The 12,142-nt window shown below is 35.5% G+C and overlaps 1 protein-coding gene across 6 annotated transcripts in view; it reads right to left on the reverse strand.

The window, feature by feature from the left end:
- The window catches only part of LOC147833480 (uncharacterized), a 138,363-nt gene that overhangs the window by 77,122 nt on the left and 49,099 nt on the right, over positions 1-12,142 (reverse strand). For 2 of the 6 annotated variants that reach the window (XM_087288277.1, XM_087288276.1), the window contains exons 5-8: positions 5,991-6,064; positions 3,762-3,808; positions 3,367-3,423; positions 3,075-3,273 (exon numbers count right to left, since the gene is read on the reverse strand). In XM_087288277.1, the coding sequence (XP_087144403.1) occupies positions 3,393-3,423; positions 3,762-3,808; positions 5,991-6,064 (152 nt within the window). In that variant the 3' untranslated portion in view covers positions 3,075-3,273; positions 3,367-3,392. Of the gene's footprint in view, positions 1-2,928; positions 3,274-3,366; positions 3,424-3,761; positions 3,809-3,909; positions 4,015-5,990; positions 6,065-12,142 lie in introns of those variants that run through there. The other 4 variants (XM_087288278.1, XM_087288272.1, XM_087288273.1 and 1 more) reach the window with 4 other exon arrangements.

Below are 12,142 nucleotides of genomic sequence, written 5' to 3' on the forward strand. Positions count from 1 at the left end.
TCTCTCTTGTCCCAGAAACCTCAGTCCCAAATGAGAGGTTTTTTTTCTGTTGCAGGGGACATTGTAAATGCCCAGAGATACCAGCTTTTACCAGATTATATTTATATGATAATTTTCCTTTAAACCCATCTCTATCTAAGTGAGTGAGTGATTAAATGTTGAATGTGATGAGTTTTCAACAATACTAAATTGAAACTTTATTTTTTTTACATGGTTTAATATTTTTTTGTTATTAAAATTGAAGTTCCTGTTTCAAAGCTTACAGATAGATGGCTAATTTGTATGTCATTGACACTTTTGGCACTTTTTTGGAGTATTTTCATAAGTTTTGTTTTTTCCTGTAAATGATTCAATAAATACCGTACCGTGACATTCATACCGAGGTATTACCGTACCGTGAAATTCTGATACCGTTACATCCCTAGTATTTATGCAGCGCATTTATTGTGTATGGGTTTACATCCAAAGCGCTTCACAAGGGAGGTCTCTTTACCACCAGTGTGCAGGTTCAACTTGGATGATGCGATGGCAGCCACAGGACAACAGCACCAGTGCGCTTACCACACACCAGCTATTGGTGGAGTGGAGAGACAGTGGTAGAGACAATTCGTTGGATTGGGAGGCCATGATGGGTAAGGGCAGATGGAGAGAATTTGGCCAGAACAACGGGATTACATCCCTATTCTTTGCAAGAAGTGCCATGGGACTTTTAATGACCACAGAGAGTCAGGACCTCAGTTTAACGTCTCATTCGAAAGACGGTGCTCACTGACAGAATGGTTTCCCGTTCACTATACTGGGGCATTAGGAAACAGGTTGAGTGCCCCCTGCTGGCCTAACTAACACCACTTCCAACAGCAACTTAGTTTTCCCATATGGTCTCCCTTCCAGGTACTGTACCAACCAGGCTCAGCCCTGCATAGCTTCAGTAAGCAACCGGTCTTGGGCTGCAGGGTGATAATGCTGTGGCCATATGACATGGTTGTGGCTGATGACAACTGTTATTAAGTGTCATTTGCTCAGTTATTTCAAGTGCAAAGATGACATTATGACAACTTGACATTACCAACACAGCATAAATTGTCATAAATCTGTCATAAACATGATTGTCGTGAGGCTGTCATAATTGTGTGTGAATATTTTTCTGATCACGTTTTCAGTAGAACAAACTCTATTCGTCATTAAAATGTCTTATTAAAAAGGTCATTACTCATTCAATTTAAATTTTAACAGCGTCATTATTATTTAATAACACTTTAACTGACAAATTTAGCTTTTACAACTGTAGCTGTAAAAAAATATGTCAATTATATTACATATATATATATATATATATATATATATATATATATATATATATATACACGACTGGCTGCAAAATAAACATACATCATTAGTAATGGTTAATCAAAGCATTTGCTTTATTTAAATAATCTACACATTTTAATCTTGTAATAATTGTAATTTTTAGAGATACTGTCTGATTTGTTTCCTTTTTCTGTCATTTATTTTTTATTTGCTGTATATTATATTAATTTGATGATGTGTATACACAGGCTATTTTATATACATATCTAAAATGCTTTGGCATTCAAGTTTGCTTTGAACTTGAAAGAGAGAGAAAAGCAGATCTGACCCGTCAGTTGATGCACATGGCTCCTGAATAGTATAAAGATAAGAGAAATTGGATGTCTTTTCTTTTTTAACAGTTTTTTTTTTTACTTTAACCCATTGAAAAAAAAGTGTATAACATTGTCAGAAAAATGAAATTATTGTTAAAAAGGAAATTATATTTTGTTTGTCGCGTATAGTTAACTATTTATGGGATGTGGGTAAATGGTGCGTTTCAATTGGGCTACCCGCACAAGTATATCAAATCTATGGGAAGCACTGATATTATTGTATTTATATGCAAATGTTTAATATTTAAGTTTTTGACATGTTAGGGGTTAACTGTAATCATAAAATATGATTGCATTAAAACATTTTGTTTAATGCTATATTCCAGGTTTTTTTTCTCTCACATACATCATTCTTTCCGCCAGTAAATTAAAAAAAAAGAAGCCTTTAGAGTTCTTAGCAATTCATATTACTAATCAAACCTTTTTTTTTTTTCTTTTTTTTTTGGAGTTATTAAAATGTACCAAATGTCTTTGAGGAAGATTATATTTACTTTTAATACAATAATGTTTTTTTGTAATAAAAGAAAAAAAATTGTCATTTTGAATCAATAGTTTTTTTCCCAAAAAATGTACCTGTGCACTATAAGATTGGTTTTGTGATTTTGTTTAATTAATAGTATGATATTGCAATGGCTTTGAAGTAAGCACACACATTCCCCCACATTACATTAAGCTAACTGATTGAAAGTGTCAATACAAATAGAGTTGAAGTCAGAATTATCGCATCTCACAGTATGTCTGATAATATTTTTTCTTCTTAAGAAAGTCTATTATTTTATATATTATAGTCTATTATTATTATAATGCTTATTTCGGCTAGAATAAAAGCATTTTTAAAAATTATTATATATATATATATATATATATATATATATATATATATATATATATATATATATATATATATATATTTATATATAATTTGACTGACTTGAAAGTGACTTGCTAGACCAAGCTATGACTTGACGTGGCTTGAAATAAGCAGTAACTTGACTTGAGTCTGACAAAAATTGACTTGACTTCCTTGAGACTTGAAGGATATGATGACTTGAGACTTGCACATGTGTGACTTACTCACATCTCTGCTATATAAATACACTCATTACATTACATAAAGGTTTGAAACAAGTCAAGGGAGAGTAAATGATGACAGAATTTGAATTTAAGGGTGAACAATCCCTTTATAGATATATTTTTTTTAACAATTAACTAATAGATAAACTGTGCGTAGCGATAAATTACCTACCTCTCTCATAACATGTGCAAATGCTTCCGTTCGTACAAATAAAGTTTCCTGCTGTAAATGTTGATGACATTAGAGCAGATAAAGCCGCCTGTGTCTGTAAACACAGAGCCAAAGGGATTTAGAAGTGCTGTTTTTATCTGTCTTACATGCTTTTTTTTCCTCCTCTATCCAGTGAAACAGCATGCCTGCCCCAGGTTGCGGGGTGACCTCCCAGAATGCACTGCAGCGATGTAAACAGACAGCGGAGGATCATCCCTGTGCTCTGTTGATGCAGCCCCCCCATTTGGAGCTTAATTAGCACTTTGCCACCCTGATCACTCCGCTTTTCGATTTAACAAGATCCCTCTGAAATTACACAGGATTAAGTGAAGTTGGTTAGTAAATTAGGATGTGCATCTGTAATTTAATTGCATCTTAGACTATTAATTAACAAGCTACCTATGCAATAGTTACTGCGATTTCTGTTAATTAGTGGCCAGTTCTGATAAAGTCTGCCTGGAAAAAAATAAAAAGAGAAAACAATTAGCTTATGGAAGCGAGTGTCTTTTAATAATAAAAAAAAATCCTAATTGTTCACAGTAGAGGTAATATAACAGAGGAGATAAGCATTCAAGTACACATTTTAATTAAGGGGTAAATCTAAATATTTGACGTTCACTGGGGAATTAATACACACTCATTACAATTAATAAGCCCATTGCTTCAATGAAAACAATACATCATGCAATTGAATCACTAACAATAGTGTATTTTTTTTAAATGGAGGGCCAGATTCAATGACAACTGATTTGTCCTTTTGTTTGGTTTTCATGAATAAAGGTAATACCACTCACCGTCTAAGGAACATGAGAGCGCTCAGATGCGAACAATCCTCCAACATCTGTGGAATGAATCAGACAAATTAATTTGCGGCGGATAATTAATTTACAACGCATATTTGCATGACATCAAATGATTCGAGTGTAAGGAAACGGCGCTGACCTTGAGAAGAGACACCGCATTAATCACAGTGCTCGCTTTTACTGCCTTCAAGTCGTGTCAGTGATTGAATTTATAAGATGCGCAGACGTGAACGACACCACCATACTGTTGTTGGAGATTTTGGTGTTTGTTAATAAAACAAGCCAAAAAAAATGAATGTACAGTTGCAATCAGTATTATTAAACCCCCTTTGAATTTTTTTTCTTTTTTTAAATATTTCCCAAAAATATGTTTAACAGTAAGGAAATTTTCACAGTATGTCTGATAATATTTTTTCTTCTGGAGAGTCTTATTTGTTTTATTTCGGCTAGAATAAAGGCAGTTTTTAATTTTTTAAACACCATTTTAAGGACAATATTATTAGCACCTTTAAGCTATGTATTTTTCTCGATAGTCTACAGAACAAACCATCATTACACATAAAAATTGCCTAATTACCCTAACCTGCCTAGTTAACCCTTTAAATGTCCCTTTAAGCTGTATAGAAGTATCTTGAAAAAAATCATAGCATAGATAAAATATTATTATCATATTGGAAACAATTTGGTCAAATAGCTAACTGTGTAAATATATATATATATATATATATATATATATATATATATATATATATATATATATATATAGTTTCCCCACCAGTGATGATATACAGCCATACCGTACTGCTACGTGTGTTATGTTGCTTTTATACACCAGTTCGACAGCACAATTGTGTATATTAAAAAAAAAAAGAAAATCAAACACGGAGAGTCCCAAAAATGCTTTTGTACGAGGAAATACTATCTTCTTCCATTCATCCACATCTGCAGCTGATGTCAGAACAGCAGAAACCGTTACTACTTCACAAACTTCACTTTTGAGCTAGTGTTTTGATTAGTATTTTTGATTCTTAAGCGTAATGTCTAAAATGATGACAAAACAGATGATTTTGCTCACATTTTTAAATTATAAGGCTGAACAGCATGAAATGCCACCAGTGTACACAGACTTCCCAGTATTTCTCTGTTGCAATCGGGAGATCACAATGATTAACCCCGAAAAAGCCAAAGCAAAGCAAATGCTACCAGATTACTTTGATATAAATACAGCACTACAACATACAAATGAGAGATCCACTTAGAATGTCCCTTGCCTGTTTAATAATGTTTTAATCAGCTGTAGTTTGAAATTTATCCAGAAAAAAATGCTGTTTTACTTCCCTAAGGACTTATTATGCGGTTCTCTGTCGTCATCTTGTTGCAGAACGTCAACCATCTTTGCTCTGCTCAATGTAACAGGCTGGCCGCCAATGTGCTGAATCACCGAAAATCTAATTATTTAAAATAGGCACAATCCTTATAAATAAACTGCATAGTTGCAATCTTAACTACATTCTGAACTCAAAAAAAGCGTTTTATATGTTTTAATATATAGAAACGTGTGTGTGTGTGTATATATATATATATATATATATATATACACACACACATATATATACATATATATATATATATATAAATATATATAAATATATATATATATATATATATATATATATATATATATATATATATATATATATATATATATATATATATATATATAATTTTATTATATAATTTTTTATTATTTGTAATAGGCATTTACCCCAAATTAACTGAAGGTTTTATGAATAAAGACAGAAAATTATATGAAAATATCTTGTTTTAATTATATTAAAAATAACAATAAGAATAACATTTTTTCATTGGAACACTAGAAATGTAAAAAAAAATCTGCATGCTGAACTTTCTGACAAATATTGTCAGATTATTGTGTCGTCCACTTCTATGTTTCTGCAAACATAAACCACAAGCACTATATCCTGCAGAGTATAGTAGTAAACATTCCAAATCAGAATAATTTAACAGTGATAGTCACAATCATTCTAACACTTTCTCTTTGCCCTTGAATTCACAAAACAGTTCATTTATTCCTCTGGTGAATCTAGCAGGCAGTGAGAGACCCGAGGGAGAGAGGATACACGGTCTGTCTGAGCTCCCTATAGGAACTGCTGTGTGTATGAGCGTATGTGTGTGTGTGTAGCTCATTAGCTCACTTACGTAATTCAGGAAGTGTCTAATCTTCCTGGAGACGAACACAGCGGCATCAGGAGAGCCGTCAGCAAACACGCAGCCTGGGAATGCAGTGTAAATTTCAACACGTTTCTCATTTCAACAAACAGATTTTAACATGTGAATCTCAAATCTCTGGCACTGTTAGTGGCTTGTAGTTTGGTGGTGCTCTTATCATTCATCCTGACTCGTGCTGCAGCATGACAGAAAACTACAGAGCGTCATTTAACCTTTACAACACATGTATTGATCCGTTTTGGTTATCAGGCTGCCATCAGAGCGCCACATTCAGTCCAACTCGGGTTCAGAAGCACTGACAAAGACAGATCACAGATCAGGTGTTACGCTGGGAAAAGCCAAGAATGTGTTTCAATTACAAGCAGCCAGTATTGCGGTCATTAGTATATTCAATGGGATGAAATACAAAGCAGGTGAATTTAAGAGCTGAAAATATCACCATTTCTCTCAAAAGACATATTTATAAAAGGCGCAGTTGAATTTGAATTTTTACCAGATGTCAGTAACAACTAAAGTAGTCCATCATACATACAAAGTATGGCGGCAGGGTATTGGAAAAATTTTAAATTGCAATATTTTGTTTTTTTGCGATAGACACTTAACGGCCACTTTATTAGGTACACCTGTCCAACTGCTCGTTCACTCAAATATTTTAATCAGCCAATCACATGGCAGCAACTCAATGCATTTATGCATGTAGACATGGTCAAGATGATCTGCTGCAGTTCAAACCGATCATCAGAATGGGAAAGAAAAGTGATTACAGTGACTTTGAACGTGGCATGATTGTTAGTGCCAGATGGGCTGGTCTGAGTCTTTTAGAAACTGCTAATCTACTGGGATTTTCATGCACAACTATCTCCAGGGTTTACAGTAATATCCAGTGAATGACAGTTCTGTGGGTGTAAATGCCTTGTTTATGCCAGAGGTCAGAGGAGAATGGCCAGACTGGTTTGAGCTGATAGAAAGGCAACAGTAACTCAAATAACCACTTGTTACAACCAAGGTATGCAGAAGCGAATCTCTGAAAGTACAACACCTCGAACCTTGAGGCGGATGGGCTACAGCAGCAGAAGATCTCACCAGGTGTCACTCCTGTCAGCTAAGATAAGAACAGGTAACTGAGGCTACGATATGCACAGACTCACCAAAATTGGACAATAGAAGATTGGAAAAATGTTGTCTGATCTGATGAGTCTCGATTTCTGCTGCAACATTCGGATGGTAGGGTCAGAATTTGGTATGGATCCCTCCAGCCTTGTATCAACGGTTCAGGCTGGTGGTGGTGGTGTAATGGTGTGGGGGATATTTTCTTGGCACACTTTGGGCTCATTAGTACCAATTGAGCAGTGTGTCAAAGCCACACCCTACTTGAGTATTGTTACTGACCATAGCTACTTCCAGCCTGAATCATCTCAGACTGGTTTCTTAAACATGACAGTGAGTTCACTGTACTTAAATTGCCTCCACAGTCACCAGAACTCAATCAGTCCATTAGGCTATAATAGATAGAGATTTTTTTCTTACCCTGTCAGTCAAACGCAGATTTGGCAGATCTTGAAATGTTTTTGAAATGACCGATGCTTTGAATCGCTTTAGTCATGTTACGATGCATCTTCCTTCCCTTGCCTAACTGCATTAGACCCTTGCCTTTTCTGTTTAGTTTGTCGCCGGGACCAATCTCTTTGCCTGTGACCCGACTACTCTTTTTGCTTTACCTGTATGTACCCGATTGCACCTGTGATTGACCTTTGACCTTTTCAAATCTGACACTCGAATACTGTTAGAAAAATCTGGTGATCAAGAATGAGCTTTTTACAGCGTTTGGTATAACGTTAATGTTGTTTTTTGTGTGTTTACAAAGATGAATATGGCCACAGTGTAAATGCACAGTGCAAATACAATCCTAATGCCACATTATATCATGATAACATGATATTATTGCCTTCAGTGATCTTCTAAGAATAACCATTCTCTATTAAATAAATACTGCATTTGGATCCTCAAATTTATTGTCAAGCATCCTCGCATAACACTTCATGAGTTTGTTAAAAACAAAGACATATAAAGTATGAAAAAAGACTATTGAAGTCAATGTGTGCCAGCAACCAACATTTTTCAAAATATCTTCTTTTGTGTACAACAGAAGAAAGAAAGTCAAGTTTTGAACAAGGGAGGAGTGAGTAAATAATTTTTTTTTGGGGTAAATGGTCTCTTTAATTGAATCATGCTCAGGATGTGACATCATATTTTCTCTTAATTCCCTTTTCATGTTAACATGTCCATTTTACTAATCTGACGCAGTCATCTTCATATCATTTTGTATTATAAAGAAAAACAAATAAATAAAATCCCATATAAACAATGTGTTACAAAAATACAAAAGGCAGAGTCATAATTAAACCATCCTTGAACAATTTAATTCCTCCAAAGGTGAAGGATGTTAAGCAGCGGTGAGTGTTTGTGTGGAGAGAACAGTGATAATGCTGCTTACAAAAAGTCACGCGGCTTCCTTAAAGAAAAATCACTGTTGTTGTTATTGTTATTAGAATCAAAGGGGTGGTTATTATTGTTATAATATTCCCTGTTCATCCCAACCTGTCCAATGATGCAGTGAATAATGTCATCGACGGCACAAGCCTCTCAACAATACTGACAGTGTGTCACAGATAGAGACACTCGCTAGAGAGCCTCTCGAATTTCCTCGACATGCTGATAACAGAGCGATTCGCCATCAAGAGAGCCACTTTAATAGGCTTTTTAACTCTTGATCTTGAGGCAAAATTAAACATACAGTTTAATTGAATCGCAGGTTCAAATGACACTCATCCCATGATAAATTATTCTCTGTGCTTCTTACTGATTTTGGTCGTCTCTTTCTCCCGCAAAGGAAATGTTTTTTATTTTTTTCGGTGCTAATAAATTACACAAATTCTAAAATGAACGGCTGGCTGCTTCTGGGAGATATCGCGTCTACGCTTGGTGGATATTTCGATTTCGTGATTAGATTAAAATGCAGTCCACAGCGTTCAATTGGGAGGAGAAACAAAGATCTTTTCCTTTTTATATATAAAAGGATTGCAAAGCAGCTGATATGGACTGGAATTAGAAAGAGTCAAATGCATGTTTTTTCTTCTTCTCTTCTGGTATCATCACAAATTTGGATTTCAGTGAAATGATCCCCAGCTATGGGAAATTATCATCCCGCTTTTTCAGTTTACTTTGTCGTCTCAAGGATGAAATTTGTTGTCTGGGATTTACAGAGTGAAACAAGAGAACGTTTGACTTTATTGGCCATTTGCTTCTTGTTTCAGAGATAATTTGACTTTCTTTTATTCCTGGTCTTATACTCCTGTTCAGGAATTAAACGGTGAAAACGTTTCTTGTTTGTTCTTAGTATTTGATTCTTTTAAAGCAAGCAGTCAGTTTAAGTTGTGCAAGACACATTTGCATTTACAGTTCACATTTTTCTATATAAATACATCAGTGGTAAGGCCACATATAAGGGCAAGGGTGGTACAGTTCTTTCAGATTTGATGGGTGGAAAACCCAATTAGAAATCTTCCTTCCATGACAATAGTCTCTCAAATACATGAAAGAAAGACATAATAAGATCCTGATTGTAGAGTGCTTATTTACAAATGTTGAAAATCTCATATCATATCGACGCAATGTTTTATTTATTTTATTGTTTTTGCACTGACGCCATTTTAATGTTTATGATTGTATTATAGGTGCTCTAAGTCACGGCGCAAAACGCAATGCTCTGTGAGAAAAAAAAAAGTAAAAAAAATGAGCATGTCAAATTGCAGTGAAAAAAAAAACGGTGAAACTGCTAGACCTTGAAAGGTCAACTACATTATAGTGTATATGTAGCTTCTTGTTGATGACAGAATGCGTGTCGTAGATGTGACATGATGACTGATATCAAAGCAACACATAGTCTGGGATATTTGGTAACACGACACTTCAGGACTGCTGAAGCAGAACAACTGAAAGATTTCACACTAAACACTTTGCAATAAACAGATGAGCACCATTACACTGTAAAAAAATAGTCAACAAGTTAAAATTGTAATGCAACTTGCTGCACAGCTATTTTGAGTTGACCCGACTTTTAACCCAAGTACTGCACTTGACTGGATTTAGATTGAGTCAATCAAGCACTGCAGCAAGTTGCCTTACAATTTTAATCAACTTTTTTAGTCAAACTTTTTAAAAATTTTTACAGTGTATGAAGGACTTCTAATGCAGATTTTTACCCTGCTTTGGAGGACAGAATTTTAGGAAAATTTAGGCCCAATCCCAATTCTACGCCTTAGCCCTTTCTCTTCCCCCTACCCCTTGTTTTGTGTGTTCACATGAAGGGGTAGAAATGTCCTGATTCTTTTTAGCTTGAAGGTGTAGGCCTAAGCGGAAGAGTTAGATACGGCTTGAAATTGAGATTTTTCAGGACCACACTCAAAACCAAGGGGTATGAAAATTTCCCAGAATACACCATCTACAGCGTCAGCATAGCTGCACATGAAAATTAGGAGATGCACAAATTAGTATTTTTTTGTCATTATTAAGAATTTTTACAACAAGCAAGCACATGTTTTAATATATTCATAACTGCCTTCATGTTTTACCATCATGCTTCAAAAAGAAAACACTAAAATAAAACCCCTTAAATTTGGCTATAATCGCTATCTATAATCCATAATAGTAACTACTGTATTGCAGTCGTACAACATACTTTCAAATCTGACACTCGAATACCCTGTTAGAAAAATCTGGTAATCGGGAGTGAGCATTTTTACAGTGTTTGGTATAATGTTAATGTTGTTTTTTGTGTGTTTACAAAGATGAATATGGCCACAGTGTAAATGCACAGAGCAAATACGATCCTAATGCCACATTATATCATGATAACATGATATTATTGCCTTCAGTGATCTCCTGAAGATAAATACCAAAAATTAATGCACCTGGAATAACTACAGCAGTCATCAACCTCGATCACAATTGAAGTAAAAGTTTGCGATGACATATGATGACGTAAGCAGGTGCTGTAGTGGTGTCCTGTTTCTTAGGGGTAAAATTTTGAAGGCCTCTCCTTTCACACTCTGTTTCAAGGGCCAAGGGGAAAGGGTAGGGATACACAAATACAAATGGGATTGGGCCTTACACTGTAAAAAAAAAAATGCTGAGTTCCACACAATTTCTTCATGTTGTCCCCGCACAAATTAATTAAGTTAACATAACTGTTTTAACAAATCAAATAAAATGAACATAACACGATTAAGTTGTCTAAAAAAAAAAAAAAAAAACTCAAAATTTGTGTTGTTTCAGCTGATTTCATTTTTTTAATGTAGGCAAGCAACTGGCTTTGTATTGATCATTGGACAATTTGACTTCATTGTATGCAGCTTCAGCACCAAACACACACACACAAACACAAAATTGTTGAAAATTGATTAATGTATTAAATTAAGTCAAAGTAACATAAAAACATTTGTTGTTCAGTTTTTACAGAGCAGAAAAGGTGCTTTAATAATTCAATACGTCCCAAAAGACTTCACTCTATTAGCGCTTGCGTAACTCAAACAAACCAACAGCAAACACTGAAGCTGCATTCGGCATGCTAGTTTACATTTCAACTCATTCTGACAAACCCTTCATGTGTGCAAACTCACTCATGAAAGCGAGTCAGTGGAGGATTTGTGTTTTCTCCCGATGTGGTTTGAGCTGCGGTTCGATGCGAGCCGCAGGATGGAGCCGAGGGGGCCCGACAGCTGTACCGCATCTCCCGGGACGGTCCAGAGGAGATCGGGCCGCGGTGACACGCCGCTCATTAGCAGGAGAGAAAGAAACCCTTCGCAGATGGCTGTCAGCGTTCAAAACACGCTCGGCTACACCAGACATGTCAATTGAGGTTTGAGTTCCTTCTGCTTGATTCGATGACACTGTAATATTCGTGAGCCGTTTATTTCTCCTATTCCTCCACCCCGAAAGAACGGAGGAGCACGCTGACATGTGAAAATGTGTTTTCTAATGAGCGCGCCGTCTACCTAACAAGAGTCTCGGCTTGTCATTCATCAGCACAAATTACCGGCTCCGCGTTTGACGCGTTCTCACCG

The sequence above is a fragment of the Danio rerio genome, chromosome 16 (genome assembly GCF_052040795.2).
Source record: "Danio rerio strain M-AB ecotype USA chromosome 16, GRCz13ab, whole genome shotgun sequence".
Classification (NCBI taxonomy): domain Eukaryota; kingdom Metazoa; phylum Chordata; class Actinopteri; order Cypriniformes; family Danionidae; genus Danio; species Danio rerio.